The sequence below is a fragment of the Lontra canadensis genome, unplaced genomic scaffold (assembly GCF_010015895.1).
Source record: "Lontra canadensis isolate GAN:19392208 unplaced genomic scaffold, GSC_riverotter_1.0 scaffold17, whole genome shotgun sequence".
Taxonomy (NCBI): domain Eukaryota; kingdom Metazoa; phylum Chordata; class Mammalia; order Carnivora; family Mustelidae; genus Lontra; species Lontra canadensis.
Window position 1 is genome coordinate 1,897,176 of NW_022631011.1, and position 19,581 is coordinate 1,916,756.

General features: G+C 41.0%; 1 protein-coding gene across 1 annotated transcript in view; it reads left to right on the plus strand.

Annotated features, from left to right (window-relative positions):
* The first annotated feature begins 5,136 nt into the window (after positions 1-5,136).
* The window catches only part of EPG5 (ectopic P-granules autophagy protein 5 homolog), a 100,512-nt gene continuing 86,067 nt past the window's right edge, over positions 5,137-19,581 (plus strand). Inside the window, exons 1-3 of the mRNA XM_032859492.1 lie at positions 5,137-5,265; positions 16,624-17,568; positions 18,820-19,057. Of these exons, the coding sequence (XP_032715383.1) occupies positions 5,203-5,265; positions 16,624-17,568; positions 18,820-19,057 (1,246 nt within the window). The 5' untranslated portion in view covers positions 5,137-5,202. The remainder of the gene's footprint in view (positions 5,266-16,623; positions 17,569-18,819; positions 19,058-19,581) is intronic.

Here is a 19,581-nt window from a genome sequence, read left to right on the forward strand (position 1 = left end):
GACACAATTCAACCCATCATGGTATTTATATGTCAACCCCCACCTGTCACTGGTTGAGGGCTGCTTTCAGTTTAGGGGGATGCAGTATTCCCGTGGCAACTTCAGCCTGGTGGACGTGTGCCCAAAGCGGGCTCTGAGGCAAAGATGTGACAGTTGGAGTTTGGATCTCATACTCAGAAATCATAAATGCCAAAGAGATATGAGTGGGACACCAGCAGGTATCTGATGTTTGGGATGCAAATAACTCACCATTTCTATGACTCATTTACCTTTTTTTTTTTTAAGAGGGGAAGATTATGAGTGGGGAAGTAATATAAAAAAATGAAAGTTTTACATGTTTGGCTTCCTGTAGAAACAAAAGTCTGTTAATAAAAGAAACCTCATCAATATAAGAGTCTTCAAAAAAGACGTAGTCAGGATATTTTTGGTACGTGCACTTCCAGCTAATTGTCTCAAGAAACTGTAAAAAACTTAGAGGTGCCTGAGCAGCTCATTAAGCATCTTCTGCTCAGGTCATGATCCCAGGGTCCTGGGATGGAGCCCCGCATCAGGCTACCTGCTTGGCGGGAAGCCTGTTCTCCCCCTTCTACTCCTCCTGCTTGTGTTCCCTCTCTTGCTGTCTCTCTCTGTCACATAAATAAATTAAATCTTAAAAAAAGAAAGAAAGAAAGAAACGGAAAGAAATTTAGAAGTAAAGTGATTTCCTCATAATTAAAAAAATGTTTAGTAATCATGAATGATGAAATAATTAATGCCTTGTACAGATTGAGGAAGTAATTAACTGTAGAATGAGGGACTTCTCAGAAATCACGTGAGAGGCGGCATCATCAGGGGGATATTGCCGCCAGATGGCAACAGAGCCTGTGGAATCAAATTTTGTAAGGGAGTTTAGGAAAGGTTTACCCTGAGCTCATTCCTGAGTTCAGCAACTTTCACTGAAAGTTATGGCAAATGCTCTTCCAGATACTGGCTGCCTTAGGAATCAGGCTCATATTAAATTTTGGAGTACTATAATATAGTACATAAATTCTACTCCTTTTATGAATGCCTGGTAATGGTTTTAAATTGGGATTTTTCTCATGAGATTGAAAATCATTTTATTTAAAAATTTTAAAAAAGATTTTATTTATTTATTTGGCAGAGAGGGAGAGAGGGAGAGAGAGAGAGAGAGAGAGAGAGAGAGAGAATAAGCAGGGAGAGTGGCAGGCAGAGGGAAAGGGAGAAGCAGGTTCCCTGCTGAGCAGAGAGCCAGATGTGGGGCTCTGTCCCAGGACACTGGGATCATGACCTGAGCTGAAGGCGGATGCTTAACTGACTGAGCCACCCATGTGCTCCGAAAATTATTTTAAATTCTGAAAGCTGTGGTGAAAATGAATATAACCCATTGGAAGGAAATTTAGTAAATACTTATTAGAATTAAAAATGAGAATGTGTCTTTGATCAACAATTTTGCAGCTAGGCATCTATCTTATAGAAAAACACATGCACAAAAAATATTCAAGTATGGTCATTTGTAAGCATTGTTTTTTTCCCCAAGATTTTATTTTTTTAAAGTAATCTCTATACCCAATATGGGGCTCAAACTTGCAACCCCAAGATCAAGAATGTATCCTCTACCCACTGAGCCAGCCCCTAGGCATTGTTTTTAATAGCGAAAAATTAGAAACAATTTAATGGTCATCAGAAGTGTGTTTAGGGGCGCCTGGGTGGCCCAGTGGGTTAAAGCTTCTGCCTTCAGCTCAGGCCATGATCCCAGGGTCCTGGAATCGAGCCCCACATAGGGGCTCTCTGCTCAGCGGAGAGCCTGATTGCCCCTCTCTCTCTGCCTGCCTCTCTGCCTACTTGTGATCTCCGTTTGTCAAGTAAATAAATAAAATCTTAAAAAAAAAAGAAGTGTGTTTAAATAAAGTTAGGGAATATTTAATTAATTAAGGGGAAAATGAAATACAGCCATTTTCCTTACAAGGAAATATCTTCAGAATTTATGAATTAAAAGGTTACAACAATATATACGTAAACATTGAGTATTTAAGAATGTGATATTTGTACATGGGTAGAATGTTTGAAAGGATGCATACTGAACTGTTAATAATGGTTAACTCTAGGGAGAGTAGGGTTAACTTTCTATTACATGTTTTTCTATGTTATACTTCTATGTTGTTTGCAGACACATTTAAGAATATTATAATTTAACACTATTATAGGATTTTTTTGCAGGGAAGAAAAAATATATAAAACCAATACCCAATAGTCAGTGCTGTGACTATTCTGAATAATCCAGTATCTTTTAAATGAAATATTTGTGATATTCATCTCAGCTCTAGTGTGTAAGTACAGAGTACTGCAATTACGGAGAGAGTAAGCCTAGATACCTATCTTAAAAGTCTATTTGGGGTCCCCTGGGTGGCTCAGTCAGTTAAGCGTCTGCCTTCAGTTCAGGTCATGATCTCAGGGTCCTGGGATCAAGCCTGGTATTGGGCGCCCTGCTCAGTGGAGAGTCTGCTTCTCCCTCTCCCTCTGCCTGCTTCTCCCTCTGCCTGCCGCTCCCCCTGCTTGAGCTCTGTTTCTCTCTCTGTCAAATAAATAAGTAGAATCTGTTTTAAAAAAGTGTATTTATACTGTACGACTTCATTGGTTCAAATTCCAGCTCTCCCATTTACTAGCTCAGGCTATCTCGCTAGAATGACCGTAGGCAAATCATTTAACATCTCTGAGTCTCAGTCCCTTTCTATAAGATGAGAACAATAAAACAACTGATTTCGCAGAATTGTTGTGAGAATCAAATGAGTTACGTGAAAAGTACTCAGAACAGTTCCTGACTGATAGTAAGTTAGTAAGATAGTAAGAGCTCAGGAAATGGTGATTATTACTGCCCAAGGATCTTAGTAGTAAAACTTCCACTGTTAAATTAGGCCAGTGATTAACCACGCTTGCTGCCAATGTAAATTTTTCAGGGTTTCTGCAGATAACATTTATGTATAGAATATACATTCATCATTCTTTTCTTTTTTGAAATTAATCTTTAAATTATTTCAAAATTAATGTTCAATTTATTAGTCATATACATTGTAAAATTTAGTTTTTCTTTTTCTTTTTTAATTTAGTTTTTCTTAAGTCTTTATCTTTATAAATCTCAACATTCTGTAAGTCTAATAAATTTTAATAATCACTTTCAAGGGGGGGCTTAAACATTTGGTCTTTCAAATTCAATAGACCAAATTTTGTTCAACAACAATCAGTTCCATTTATGACTTAAATTCCCTCAAGCATTTTAAACTACAGTATTAAATTTTTTAAAAAAGATTTTATTTATTTGACAGAGAAAGAGATCACAAGTAGGCAGAGCAGCAGGCAGAGAGAGGGGGAAGCAGGCTCCCTGCTGAGCAAAGAGCCTGATACAGGGCTCCATCCCATCGCATCATGACCTGAGCCGAAGGCAGAGGCTTAACCCACTGAGCCACCCAAGTGCCCCTAAACTACACTATTAAATTTAATATAGATTAATTTATTCTATTGCCTGAACTGACCAGCAAAACTAACTACTTATAGTACTAAGTTCTAACAAATTCAGTTCATATATATACATATATTTTAACACATTTTTTTAAAAACAAAATTCAATTTGTAAATGTAAAGTATGCCACTTTCCCCCTTAGGTTGTGATAGATATATCACAACTTATCTATGCATTGTGTCTGCTTTCCAACTAAATTGTAAACCATAGGAAGTGAAGGTAGGGCCACTTCTGTTTTGCTAAGTAGTGACTAACATGTACAGAACTTTGAAGGCCAAGAAGGATTTGAATTGGTCTAAACCAGAAAGGGTATTCCAGACCTGAAGAAACACCAGCAAAAGTAATGGGCAGTAAAGGTGGTAAAAAGATTTTGTTCGTATTTGCCAAGTCTTGCCCATTATAAAAAAATAAACACACACACACACACACACACACACATAGAGGTATACAAAGTGCATGTGTGTTCTGAGTGGCTTGATAACATTTTTGTTGTTGAGGATTTCAAAATACATGAAACTGATCTTTGGATAATCAAATAGCTCATAAACAAGTCACTGTGCAGTGTGTATCTCTGAAATGCTTCCCATTTCTCATATCATATTCCCGGATTTTTCATTCTAGGATATGCTACCAGCGTGTGGATAGTCTTATTTTCCTCCCACATAAGCCATCTCAACTATCTTACCCCTGCCACCAGACAAAACAACTCACATTCATTTGTTCCATCCATCAAATATTTTTATTGAGCATCTACTCTACACTGGCCCGTGTTGTAAAGGCTCTGGGGAAGCAAGAGGGAACATAACAAAGAACGCTTGCCCTTTAAAAGCTTACATTCTGGAGGAGCTGACAGACACAAACATAAAAGCAAATTATGTAGTATTTTAAGAGGCACTAAGTGCTTTGGAAAGAAGAAATTGAACAGCTGGGGAAGGGAGATGGCGCCAGGTTTTTAACATCTGGAATTTAAAAATGAAGCAAGGTACGGACAATCTATACTAAGAACGCTTTTACGTATCTTATTTCTTCTCTGCCCTTCTCGGGACAGGGGTCTATTTCCCGCCTGGCACTTTGTACAGTAATGATAACTTCCATTTACTGATATGCCTGTCACTCTACAAGTACCTTTCACGACTGGGCCGTTTAATCTTCCTCAAATATCATCGTTCCCATTTACAAAAGGGAACCAACATGCAAATCTCAAGGGTACATCCCGAGCGCAAAGCAGAGACTGAGGCTAACCGACTGGATCCACTTAACTACAGGTCAAAACGAGACTGAGAGACGTCCGTCCCCGGACTCCTTTAAGCCGGCAAGCGTGAGGTGTGCGCTAGCGCACCCGGCGTGCACACTGAGCGAGGGCCGGAGAGACAGATGAGACTCTCCACCGGGAGAGTCCGCACTGGGATTCCACACAACCGAACGAACCTGCGCACCGGGCACAAGGACCACTGGGCCAGGGGTGGGGGCCTGGAGGGAAGGGGCGGGGCCGCCATCCTTCAGTGAAAAATACGCCTCCTGGAGTGGTTTGTCCAACGTTGCGGCCCGTAGCGTCCCTGGCTGCCGCCCCTTCTCCGGGAGTGGTGGAGGTCCGATCACGTGATTAGTCCCGAGGCCGGAACTGGGCGGGTTGTGGCAAGCGCAGGGTTTTGACAAAAACAAACAGCGACGGCGCTGCTGCAGGGTCTATGGCCGAGGCGGTGAGGCCTCCGCGCCGGGCCAAGGCCAAGGCCAGCCGGACTAAAACCAAGGTGAGGATCTCCCCGCCACCCTCCCGAGACCATGGCGGATGCGCCCTGTCTCCTTTTCCCTCTCTTGGGCCTCTCCAGCCGGGGCTGCCCATCTCCTGAGCCCTCCGCAGTCTCTGCCCGAACCTTCCAGTACGTGATCCCACCACCCACCGACACCAGCCCTGTTCGTCTATTCCATCTCCACGTTCCCTTACCATATTTTGTCAGGAGCCTATATTTTCCTTTTCCTTCTCTGACGTCAGGGGGCTCCTTCTTTTCTGCTTTCTTCTTGACTTTTCCACACCTGGGCCTGGGTTCCTGCCGTGGAGCACCTTTTCAGTTCCCAGCTTCATCTTTGACTCTCTTTTGTCCTTTAAACCTGGGAACATTTTCAGTCCTCTCGTGAACAGAGGGAAGGAAGCGCTCCTCCACGCGTAGCATGTGCCCTCTGGCAGAGCAATATGGATCGCGACAGAAAGTAGATTGTAGCGATGTACCTTTTTACTTTTGAAATTCAAGGTGATAGTGGTGCTGCTGCTGTTTATTTCTCATAATCCTGGTCGTTTATGGTGGGGGATGAATGTCTAGAAATTAAACCAGGGCAGGACTCACACAGTAGAGATGGATTTGAATTTTCTGGGTTACTTTTGTTGGTTTGTTTTCAGGTGCAGCTAGGGTTTTAATTTTTCACATATATTTTATGAAATGACACTTATTTTACAGTGAACAGGTTAAATGCTGCCCCTGGATGGCTGGACCTAGATTATCCTGGCTTACCTGGAACTGAATTAACATTAAGGAAATAATGAGGGTAGTATTACAATTACTGGAAATTTCCTTTCTAACAAGTGGGTGATGTTGCAAAGCAAGTGTAGCTTAAAAATGGTACCCAAATCTGACTTTCTCATAGGAGCAAAGTTTTGACAAGAGACAGGTGTTGAAAGATACTGTATTTAATTAGCCATAAATGATATATGTGACTCCGTTTTATTGTGCATTTTAAAAAGGCTGTAATGGAGTTACGCACGCCAGTGTACCCAGGCCTGTGAGGAGTTACTCTTTGGGGTGAAAGCCATTTTGCTATCTAATTTAAGAAGCATATTTAAGAGAAATAATTTTTCATTGTATTGGGCTGGTAAAGAACTAGCTAGATGGAGGAAGAAAAAGCCCTTGGTGAACCCTGCATAAGGTCCCTGTACCTAGAATATGGTAGTGCATAACATGTAAACATCAGTCATGTAAGGGCAGAACATTAAATCTTAATATGTAGGGCTTCCCCCACCCCCCAATGAATGATGAAACTAAAGTCCAGAGAAGTTAAATGGTAGGCCCAAAGTCGGTTTGACAACTCAGATTAAAGCCAAAAATCTCAATCCAGTAGCTTAGTTCATTAATTCATACATCTATATGTCTGTCTGTAGATACTTAAAAATAGTTAAGAAGATTCTCTGTCACGTTATTTTGTTTGCAACAGGACTTTTAAAGTAGAACCTTAAGCTTTTAATCTATCTTGGAAAACCAATTGCTCATTTTATTGACACATTTCAGGCAATTTTCCTACACAGACATGTGTTAATTTATTTGAAGAGGCCTTCATTCCAGAGGTATTTGGTCAAACCAGAAATCCTGGATGCATGCTTTTTTCTCTCTCCAAATCTAATCAGTCACTAAGTCTTGCCAGTTGTATTTCCTAAATACTCTCTTAATTTTGCTCGTTTTTCTCCATCCTACCACTACCACTCTCCAAGGAAGACTTCTTGGATTCCTGCTAAACTGGCTTTTCCAAATTCATTTTAGCTGCCCACTCTCTAAACTAAAGCCGGTTGATAGTTTTAAAAACAAAAACCAAAACTGATAACTCTCCTCCTTAAAACCTTGCAAAGGTTCCCTGTTACCCCGAGGCTGGAGTCCAGAGTCCTCAGCATCGACTCAGGGCCCTAAATGATCTGGCTTCTATCTTTCTCTTCAGCCTCAGGTTTACTACCACCATCTCTTTGGTTCTCAACTATATATATAAAATACATATATACGTATATCTTCTGCTTCAGGGCCTTTGCACATGCTATTTTTTCTGCCCTCATTCCTCTTTCTACCCTTCTTCACCTACTGCTCAGTCGTGAGTTCTCTACTAAAACAGTACTTCCTTGGAAGAGCTTTCCCTCATCACCCTCCTGTTACTCCCTCCTGCAGTAACACCCTGCACCTCCTTTGTCCCTTGTCTCACTTGTAGTTATTTTGACAACAACTCTTCTCCCATAGACTGTGTCCTCAGTGAGGCAAGGATTTGTTTCCAGTACCCTTCACAGCCCTTTATGCACTTGGTCATGTTTGTTAAATAAAGGAATAGATGCCAGTATTGAAGAATACTTCCAAGCTTTGTCACTTAGAAGAATTTAGTAAATTTCCTCTGAATAGAATGAAAAAAAAAAAAGCAAGTGGGAAAAGTCCACAACACCAGCAAGGCCCTCATACTTGTCATTGTAAAAATTGTTCTTTTAGAGTCAGTAGATTCGTTTTAGTGTTGGCATAATTATGAAGTTCTACATTAATGAAATCTTTATTATCTGTTGTCTAATTTAGCAGCTATATACGGAGCCATAAAGCAGTTCCAAGACTCAGTTCAGGAAGTGAGTAGTGTCATGTGTTGTTCCCTTCAGATAGTTTGAGTGGCTTGTGGATTTTTTTTACCCAGCAGCTGACCTGCATTCCTCAATGTTAATCATCTGGTAGATGACTTCACATTGTTAGGCTGTAGTTAATCTCCTCATTCCTAAGAGGTTGTCCTCATAACGTTTTCATTCTTTTTGTACATCTTCTACTGGAATATCTCCCACCTCAGAGGACCCTGACTTTGGTGATCTTGGTAGATTTTGAGTTAAGAATGGTAGATTTTTAGATTTGGACTTATTCTACAGATGCAGTGTGTATTTTACAGTCATGGAATATGCACAAACGTTAGTTAAATTCTGGATGCCAGCGACTCGTTAATTGAACAGCATATGGTAATTGCTAAGGGTAGACTGAGATGTGGCCCAGAAAGCTGATCACAGAAACAGAAAGACCCTTACTTTTTTTAATTTTTAAAAGATTTTATTTATTTATTTGAGAGAGAGAGAACAAGCAGTGGGGAAGGGCAGAGGGAAAGAGAGAGAGAGAGAGAAGCAGACTCCCTACTGAGCAGGGAGCCTGACTGGGGCTCGATCCCAGGACCCAGAGATCATGACCTGAGCCAAAGGCAGATGCTTAACCGACTGAGCCATCCAGGTGCCTCTGGAAAGACCTTTAACTCCCCATCCCCTATTGTTTCTTAGCCTGGATGATTTCTACCACTTAGCTGCTCCCCCTCATGAATAGGAGTGAAGGTAGGGGATGTTATATATTATTTAGGTCCTTTTGTGCTTCCTAAGGTCCATTCATTTGTTGAGCAAACACTCACTGGTCACCAGGAACTGTTCTAGGCACCTGGAAAGTAACATAAGAAAATGAAAGAACCTGGTCTTAATGTACATCACATTCTCGAGGGAGAGGACAAATGAACAACCCCACCTAAAAAAATAAAATATATGATATATTAGGAGATGATAAGTGTGAGGAAAAGAGAAAAAGAACAGGGCACAGAGATGGGGAGGAGTGGTGAGAGATAAGGATGGGTTGCAGTTTTCCAAGGTGACATTTAAGTAAAGACACGAAAGAGATGAGGGAGTTAACCATGTAGATATTGGGGAAGAAACGTTCCAAGCTAAGGCCGTAAGGGAGTGGCCTGCCTGGCCTGCCCCAAGAACTGCCAGGAGGCCATCTGGGTAGGGGAGGAGTGAGGGACAGGGGAGTAGTGGGATGAAGTCAGAAACCTAACACATGAGCCAGGTCATGCAGGGCTGTGGGAGCCATTGTAGCAACTTCTGCTTTGAAATATGTAAGCACCTCAAGAGTTTTGAGCAGAAACTTAAAGGATCACTGTGCTTGCTGTGTTGAGAATCAGCTGTAAAGGAGCAAGAGTAGAGGCAAGAGACCTTTTAAGAGTCTGTTGGAATAATCCAGGCAAGAGGTGACAGTGGCTCAGACCAGACTTGTACAGCAGAGGTGGTGAGAAGTGTTTGAACTCTGGAAGTTTCTGCAGGTAGAGCCAAGAGGATTTTCCGGTGGCTTGGATCTGGCATGTGAGAGAGAGAAGAGTCATGGATGACTCTGAGACGAGGAGGTGGTGGGTGGAACGGGTTTGGGGTTGATTAGGAGTTCAGCTTTGATTATGGTAATTTTGAAACAGGTGTCTATTAGATGTCAAAATGGAGATATAAAGTAGGGTTGAGTGTATGAATCTAGAGCTTGGGAGAGCCAGGTTGGGATTAAGATCTGGGAGTCTTTGGGGTGCTTGGGTGGCTTAGTCGATTGAACGTCCAACTCTTGGTTTTGGCTCAGGTCACAATCTCAGGGTCATGGCATCAAGCCCTGCATTGGGCTCCATGCTCTCAGCATGGAGTCTGCTTGAGATCCTCTCCCCCCTACCAATAAATCAATCTTTAAAAAAAAAAAAAAAAGATCTGAGAGTCTTTGGCATATAGTCTTTAGCATAGGTAGTTATTTAAAGCCAGAGACTGAATTAGGTTACTTTGGGAATGAGTGTCATATAGAAAGGTGATAAGAAAAGAACCCAGGGACACCCCAACTTTAAGAGTTTGGGGAGAAGAAGAAAAGGAAGTGTGAGGAGTGATCAGTGAGGTAGAGAGGGAGTATGTGTCCCCAGTGCCCTTAACTGAGCGTGTGGGGTCCCAGAAGCTGAGTGAGGGAAGTGTGTGATGGAGGAGGAACAGGTCAAGCTTGTCAAGCCTAACACTTAAAGGAAGATTGTTAAGAGCACAGGAAAGAGGTGGCAGCTAAGAGCAGATGTTGTATTCAAAGCAAAACGTAGAGGCCTTATCCTTCCCCCAAGCCTTTTCACTCGTACAGCATCCCTGTATACCCCAAGGAGGGCTGGAACAGTTGCCCCAAGAGCTCTTGACTTAAACAGACCCACATATCCAAGCGCTTTTTATCTCTTCTATGCCAGACATTGTGCAGAGTGCTGTGGATACAGACATTATTGATAAACAGACCCTGTCTTTAGAATAATCTCATGGAAGTATTCTATGAAATGTGTAAAACTTGAACTTTCATTATTTGTGAAGAAGCAGCTCATTGTATTTTTACAGAAGCAAAGGAGTTGTAACATTTTTTACTTACTCCAGCTCAGAGAGAAAGAATTGTGAGTGAGGAAACTTCCGGTTTGTTTCCCAGAACCTACACTCTTTATTTTTCTTCTAATTATATAAGTGCTCATTGCTTCCAGAAGTAGGTGCATCTGAGCGGGACACACACACACACACACACAGAGAGAAATGTACAGCAGAAGTGAAATGCCCTGAATTCTGTCTCCTGGGAAAAACTGTTGGTAGTGGTTTGTGTGAGTTCTTTAGTTTTTTGCCCACATGTACCCAACGCTCCAGAGCATGTTTACTGTGAAGTGTAGTTAAGTTTGTTTTTTCCTGTTTATTGACAAAGAAAATTCTTCCATTCTTCCGTTTCTGTATAAGTGCTTGATTATTTTTCCATTCTTCCATTTCTGTATAAGTGCTTGCTTATTTTTCCTTCTTTGGAATTATTTTAATATTTATTCTCTACCTATATGTAACTTAGGTTAAAAGTAAAGAAATACAGATTCCTAACCTGGCCATCTTTAGTTGTGAGAACTGTGTCTTTTGCTTAAAATAAAATTATGTAAGTATGAATTTTTTGCACACATGACTTGATACACATGGAGTTGTGTTTGAATTTTGTGATCTGTAATGATTATTATATATACAATACATTCTCCTGTATCTTTATCTCTAGTTAACAAAGTAGGCAAAATAATCGGAAGCTGGCTTTTTAATTTTAAGTGACATTTTATATTTTTAGTGTAAGAATAGATTCTGATTTTGGCATAAAAGTCAAGTTTCTTCTCACTGATTGGGTATTCCCTCTGCTTTCAGAGGTATGTAAAAGTAAATTTCTGAATGTGCCAGAGCACATGGTAAGTATAAATATTTGTTGGATAAATGAATAATTTCTTTTTATTTCTTTATTCTAGTACCTAGGACAGGGCCCAGTATACAGTTTGTACTCAGTAAATCCTTGTATTTTATAGGTTATCACCATTGTCTCAGGAAACATTGAACATTGTCAAAAATCAGAGGCAGATCAGATCCAAAGACATATAGTGCCTGGCCCTAAGACACTTGTGGTTTATGTTGGGGAAGAAAGAACTTAAAGATAAATTAACCTGTAATCAGGGCTGGATGACAAGTACATACAGCAGGAATTCAGAGTAAACCATGTGTGGAAGGGTTGGTGTGGTCATTAAAGGAAGAATTTGTCTGGAGGCACGGTCATAACTGAGTCATCAAAGGCACTGAGTTAAGAATCAGTCTTTCATTAAGTGGAGAGCTGTGACTGTTTGTGGTGTTCAGAGCAGTGTTTTAGGGGAGCCAAAGTTACAGTGGAGCTTGGAACGAATTGGTGGTGGGGCAGAGGCTGCTGGCTTGGAAACCATTCAGGACCTGCTCCCCTATTTGGTGCTTGGGAAAGTGAAGTAAGCCACAGGGCGCTCACCACTGCCTTTGAGGCTCTGGCATCAGTGGTGATCTCAGCAAGTCCCCTCTCTCTCTGCATTTATACCTAGAGGTCCTGTCCCTGTACTGGGATCCTCGAGGGAGCAGCGTCAGGCCTTTGCCATCAGCTCAAACGGTTGTCCGTCCTTCCCTCCAAGTTGCCTTCTCTGGTCTGGATAGTCCATTCGAATCGAAGCACCAGTTTCTCTGTCCTTCCCTCACTCCTTCCTTGGGCCAGCTCCAGGCTATTTTCTCTTTGGACCCAACTACCCTAACCAGGACAGGTAGAGAGTTTTCTTTGGTTCCACTCTGGAAACTCAGAGAAGCACTGAGTTCTACCCCAGGGGAAATAAAAGTCTAAACAAAGTCTTGTGTGTTCTTTCCGGAGAGGCTAAGAAGTTTTTTAAAAAATTCATTTGGTTCTCTGGCCTCATTATCTGTTCCTACAGCTGCTGGGAGAGGGCAGGGAAGTTTGGGAGTAGCAGCTGGACACTTCATTTTGTTTGGTAGAGGGAAAGAATTTGAAATTTCAAGGCAATTCTGGAGTGGGGGGAGAAGGCAGAGTGAGGTGGTGTTGGAGTGGAATGAGATGGGGTTTAAAAACTGCCTGAGGGGTAGGTTGGCTAGGAAAGCTCTCGTGCTTGCATGTTGGAGGCGGTGTAGTTGCTTTCTGTGCCCTTGATCATGTGGCCTGTCTTGTGGCTGCTTCCAGCTCCCTTGTCTCCTCTTCCAGTTAGCATTTAACACCCCTAGAGGTCTCTTCCAGCTTCAGAAGAGAGAAATAAAAATCTTCTCTGTTCCACATTTCAGTCTCTGCTTCCTTACTTCTCACTCATTTTGTCAACTCACTAAGTTTTAAAAATCTCTCCTAGCTTTTTGAGATGTAATTCATACGCTATACAATTCACCTATTTATAATGTATAATTTGGTGGTTTTTAGTGTGACTCTAGGGTTGTGTACCTATCACCATAGGAGCTGCTGAACTGTCTTCCATAGTGGCTGCATCACGTTACAATCCCACCAGCAGTGTATGAGGTTCGAATTTCTTTACATCCTTACTGTCACTTACTCTCTGACTTTAAATAGTTTTCCTACTGGACATGACATGGTGTCTCATGATTTGGATTGGCTTTTCTGTAATGGCTACTGATGTTAGCATCTTTCTATGGGCCATTTGTATATCCCCCTTGGAGAAATGTCTGTTCACATCCTTTGCCCATTTTCACATTGGGTTATTCATCTTTTTATTATTGGGTTAGAAGAGTTCCTTTTTTATGCTGAGTATAAGTCCCTTATAAGATAATTGATTTGCAACTATTTCCTCCCATTCCGTGGGTTAACTTTTCACTTCAAGGTGTCATTTTCAGCACAAATATTTTTAATTTTTATGAAGTTCAATTTATTTTTTTCTTTTGCTATTTATACTTTTGATGTCCTGTGTAACCCAGAGTCATTAAGATTTACATCTCTGGGGGGCGTCTGGGTGGCTCAGCTGTTAATCGTCTGCCTTCAGCTCAGGTCATGATCCCAGGGTCCTGGGATCTAGCAGCCCATCAGGCTCCCTGTTCAGTGGGAAGTCTGCTTGTCCCTCTCCCACTCCCCCTGCTTGTGTTCCCTCTCTCAGTCAAATAAATACAATCTTAAAAAAAAAAAAAAATTTACGCTTATTTTTTCTCCTAAGAGTTGTAAAGTTTTAGCTCTTACATTAGGTCTGTGATCCTTTTTGAATTAATTTTTGTGTATGATGGAAGGTAAGGGTCCAGTTCACCCTTTGGATATCCTGTTGTTAAGCAGCATGTGTTGAAGATTGCTCATTGTTCATTATATTGTCTTGGCACCGTTGTTGAAAATCAGTTGACTGTTAATACAAGGTTTTATTGCTGGATTCTCAGTTCTCTTCCATTGACCTACTTGTCTGTATGCTGCAACCACACTGTCCTTATTACTCTAGTTTTATAGTAGGTTTTGAAGTTGCAAAGTATGAGATCTCCTTTGTCCTTTTTCTTTAAGATTGTTTTGTCTGCTCTGGGTCCCTTGCATTTTCTTATGAGTTTAAGGATCGAGCTTGTCATTTTCTGCAAAAAAAAAAAAAAAAAGCTGAACTTTTGATTGAGATTATGTTGAATTTGTGTATCAATTTGAGGAGGATTGCCATCTTAACAATATCGTGATCTGATCCATGAACATGGGATGTGTTTCTATTTATTAAGTCTTCAGTTTCTTTTGATGATGTTTGGCAATTTTCAGAGTACAATTTTTACAATTCTTTTGTTAAAGTTATCTCTATTTTATTCTTTGCCCATTATAAATGAGATTATTTTCTTAATTTTATGTTTTGATTATTCAACTCACTAAAATTTGGCCTTTCTCCCAACAAGTACACCAGCATTTCTCTCGCTGTAGTAACCATGGTCCTCCGTCTCCTGATTTTCTCTTTCTGACCTCCCAGTCCGACAAACCTACTTACTATAGAAGTGTGCTAAACATCATTGCAGTGTAATTAGACCCACTTCATTTTCTTATGAATACTCGTGTAATGCTTTTTGTTGTTCATGATTTTAGGCAGTTAGACTCATTTGTGTGCATTGTGTGGCTCATATCTGAATCTGATATTCACAGTGTAGATTAAAGTAATTTTGGAGGGGCACGTACTTCTTTAGTCGCCACCATTGTAAATGTTTGGTAGCCATTACCAGTGAGCGACCTCAAATTCGATTTCAAAAACATTTATCTTTTCTTCCTACTGTAGGTACATATAAGTGGCTTAGATTTTTGGTTCTTGTCAACTTTTTTTTTGCTTGACATTTGCTGGACAGCACAATCCAAAATCACTGATAACTTGTGAAACTGTCAGGTTTGTCTTCTTAAAATTTCATAGTGAAAGGGGAATGTTTGAGTGATGCATTTTTTTTTCAGTTTGTTTGAGTGTAACAATTTTATTTAAAGAATCTTCTGTAATTTTTTTCTTCTTTATTAGCATGTTTTCTTGTGTATCTACTTTGTGTGTTAATGCCTGAGTTTTTTTTTTTTTTTTTTTTTAAACCATAACTCATTTTATTGGACTTTCTTTTAACAGTTAACTTTTTTTTGTCTTTGTGTTTTGGGAGATCATTTCAGACTTTGTGAAATGTTGTAAATATAGTATAGAGAGTTCCATATACCCTTCATGCAGCATCCTCTGATGTCACCCTCTCACATAATCATAAATTCTGTAGTGTAGAACATTTATCATAACCAAGAAGTTAATGTTGGCAAAATACTATTAACTGAGATATAGAACTTACTTGGATTTCAACAGTTTTCCTACCACTGTCCTTTCTCTATTCCAGAATCCAATCCAGGGTCCTACAGAGTACTTAGTTGTCCTGTCTTTGTTGTTTCCTCCAGTCTCTTGATGGTTTCTCAGTCTTTTCTTTGATGACTGTAACATTTCTGTTACTCTTTTTTTTTTTTAAGGTTTATTTATTTATTTGAGAGAGAGACAGAGAGCGAGCATGTGGAGGGAGAGAGGGAGATGGAAATTTTAGCAGACTCTGCACTGAGTGCAGTGCCTGATGTGGGGCTCTATCTCACGACCCTGAGATCATGACCTGAACCGGAACCAAGAGTCAGGCATTTAACTGTACCACCCAGGGGCCCCATGTTTCTGTTATTTTGTAGACTGTTCCCTAATTTGAGTTTTTCTGTGGTATTTTTTTATACTTAGATTGAAGTTATATGTTATTGGAAAGGACACTTGAAGAGGTGATAGGCCTTTTCAGAACCTCACATGGGGTTATGCTGCTGGTCATATTAATCTTGATGACACAGTTAAAGTATCATTTGCCAGAATTCTCCACAGAACCTTACCGTTTCCCCCTTCATAATTACTAAATATTTAGGAGATACTTTGATGCTATCCAGGTGTCTGTTTCTCCTTGAATTTTCACTCACTCACTTTAGCGTCCGTCGGCAGATTTTGCCGTGACAGTTATTACCATGGCGTTGTAATGGTGATTGCCTGTTTTTCTCATTCCATCTACATTTACTAATTGGAGTTCTGTAAGGAGGAGTGTCACTTTTGCTCACTTATTATTTATTTATGTCAGTATGGACTTGTGATATTTATTTTATTCTGTAGGTTATAATCTAATACTATAGTCATTTTTATTATTCAAGTTATTTGACTATTTCTGCTTGAATTTTAAGTGAATATGTTTGTCAAGATGAAGATAAATCGATTGAGGCCTATGCCACTTGGACACTGTTTTGTTGACCTCTAGGAGAATGGAGAATGACCTAATTAAAACTTTCCTCCTCTCTTCTTGCATCATCATTTGCTGCTGCTTTTGGTGTCTTTCTCTGTTGCGATTAGACTAGTGAATCTCCCACACTTAACATAGTCAAAATTGAATTATAATGGGAAATACGAAACACATTATTTTTTTTAAAGTTAACTTATTTTTGTTTTTAAAGATTTTATTTATTTATTTGACAGAGAGAGAGATCACAAGTAGGCAGAGAGGCAGGCAGAGAGAAAGAGGGGGAAGCAGGCTCCCCGCTGAGCAGAGAGCCCAATGCGGGGCTTGATCCCAGGACCCTGAGATCATGACCTGAGTTGAAGGCAGACACATTACTTATGAAGTTTATTTAGATTCCATTTGCTAATTTAAAAAATTTAGATTTTTGTATCCAATTTAAGAATTCCTTATGTTGAAAGCATCAGTTATTACTTCAATGTTTTAAATTATTTCACATTATAAATCCCATTTTTAGGAAAAGAAGAAATCTGAAACCCTTCAGAGGGAAGAATCTGATGAAGTCTCCCTTCCAGAACCCTCCAGAGAGCTGGCAATCCCTCCTCCAGCTTGTGAATTCAAAGGAGACTGTCTGAAGGTGTTAACTGATTCCCAGCTCCAGAATGCTGCCTGTGGACAAAATGAGAGTGAAATGTTTGATGTACCACTCACCTCCTTAACTATAAGCAACGAAGAGCCCCTGACATGGAACACAGAGACCCTAAAGGAAGGGGAGGAGGTCAGAGCCCGCGTTGGGGACGATGTGATGAATCTAAAGGTCAGCCCTGGAGACCGTGTCGGAACCAAAGTAGAAAGTCCCAAGAACTGCACAGAAGGAGAGGAAAATCAGTTGGTACTCTGTGGACCTTCCGAAGGTAGCTTGCAATCTAATTTTTCTTATACTCAGCCAGAAATGGAAAATTTACAGGCCAGAGAAACTCAGAAAACGAAAGATGACAAGCAAGCTTTGGGTCTTTCTTCAGAGGTGCTACACAATGTTGGCTTGCAGAGTTCTTGTGAAGCCAAAGACATTTTTCAGCCACCTAGAGTGAAAAAACTGTATCCTCAGTTGCCAGCCGAAATTGCTGGAGAAGTACCAGCTTCGATGGCAGCGAAACCCTTGTTTCGTAACAAGCGACTCTACCCAGAGCTCCCATCTCAACCAGAACTAGTACCATTTACTAAAGAACAGCTGAAGATCTTTGAGCCTGGTTCGTGGCTGGAAAACGTTGAGTCGTATTTAGAAGAATTCGACAGCATGGCTCATCAGGACAGGCATGAGTTTTACGAGCTGCTTTTGAACTACTCGCGATGTAGGAAGCAGCTGCTGCTGGCCGAGGCTGAGCTCCTTGCTCTGACGTCGGATTGCCAAAACGCGAAAAGCCGACTGTGGCACTTTAAGGATGAACAGCTGTCCGTGCAGGTACTTTGGTGTTCTGTAAAGCGTTTCAGCACCTGGGGCATTTGCAGAGGAGCTGCCATTCTTGTGATGCCATCTAGGTCTGGAGGATGCTTGTACTCACATAGACCCTGTCCTAGTGCAGAGTAGTGTGCTGTAGGAGTCACAAAGTTGGATGCTCGCAGGGGCCATGCAGGTGACCTGAAGGAGTGAAATGGGCTGAGTGGGATGGTAGTCCTCGGGTAAGTTCCTTCCTGGCCCAGTGGGGGCAGCTGCTCTTAAGTTCTAGCTGATCGTTGCCGTGGGCTTGTGATGGTCCAACATTGCCACATCTTTTCACTTCCTAAGAAGAGCTGGAAGTCAGGATTTCTGTGTGAATGATCCTGATTTTTGACTGTTGGCAACAAAATAGAGAGTAGAGGCCAAGCAAGTCATGTTTTCAGGTCAGATTCTGTCTGGGGACCATTTAGTTTGTAACCTTGGGCATAATGCCCGGAACATCCAGATGGGTAGAGAGGGTCAAGGAGAGGCTGATCCATGGAATAAATTTGAGGGCTGAGGAAACAGGAAGGCAATTAGATGTGGCCCTGCGGAGGCCAAGGTGACCCTGTGGAGGCCAAGGGAAGCCACTTCCCAGTAGCCTGGGAAGGTTGGCAAAGAAGAGAAGGCCACTCTTGGCAAGTCTGGCAGTGAAGGGAGGCTGGAGAAGTTATCGAGGAGAAACATGTCGTTTCCCCCATCCCTGATCCTCATTCACTGGGAGACCTTTGTATCTCTCTATGTAGACAGAAAAGAGGCTGTGGTCAGGGGAACATTTGAAAACACTGAAAAAGAGGATAGACTTAGGAACACAGCTGGGGGTGTTAGCATTGGAAAGGAGAGGGGTTTCTTTTGAGCAGATTCAGAGTGATGAGGGTAGGTACAGAGATATTTTGAAGTCCCTTGAAGTTGTGGGGATATCAGCTTGACTTCCATGTTTGTAAAGTTGAAGGTAAGATTATCAATTGTGAGACTCCTAGAGACAAGTTCTATTATTTTCTCCTTAGGGTTTCTTTTGTCTTCTTTGACCGTGTGATGCCTTGTGATTGACTTTATCCCTCTTGGCCCCTGATTATAGATTTGATTTATTGTTTCTTGTGTGGCAGTATTGCCCCCTCACTATCATTTATAAGCTCTTTGAAGGTGGTACTGAAGCCAATAATACATTGTATGCCTGATTATGTCACGTGTAAAGAGTTAACTGGTTTCCTGTTTTACCCTTTTGTCCACTGCTAGGGTATCTGTGCAGATCAAGTGAAAGTTTCAGGCTATCATCGCTACCAAAGAGTAGAGATGAATGAAAATGCACTGGGGGAGCTAAAGAAGCTATTTGATGCCAAATCTGAGCACCTCCATCAGACCCTCGCTCTGCATTCCTACACCTCTGTGCTCTCAAAGTTGCAAGTGGAGTCTTACATTTATGCCTTACTCAGTAGTTCAGCTCTTCTGAGATCTTTAGCAATTCAAGGCCGAGGTAGGTGAATCGTGAAAGTCTCTTTTTTGAGGTCTTTGATGAAGAAAGAATGGAGGATTTGGTTGAATGGGTTGTGTACTCATTGGTATTATAAGGGAACATTTGTCCTGGCTGTTTTACCTTGCCTTCCCCAAAGCAAGGTTGAGATCTGCCTTCATAACATCTGTTGGGAGCAGAGCTAGGCCTCCCTTCCCTGGGGCTGTCAGTCTCTGCTACTCTGGGAGGCCAAAAAGCTTGCTTTTTATCATTAATGTCCCTTAGTCCCGATTTATGTGCTTGTTACCAAGCAGAGTTCAAATAAATTTTGATTGTAAAACCCATACTCAGCGTTCTTTTTATCCTGTATCTTTTGTGCTTTATTTTTGCTTGTCTAGTTTATTCGGCTATTTTATATAACTTTCATCAGAGGATCTATAATGTTCTGCATTTTTCACCATATTTGGGTTTAAAAAACTAGCTTTAATTGCATGATGTGGTAAATATGAATTAGCTAATTGAATTATGCAGTTTTTATTTCTTGGGGA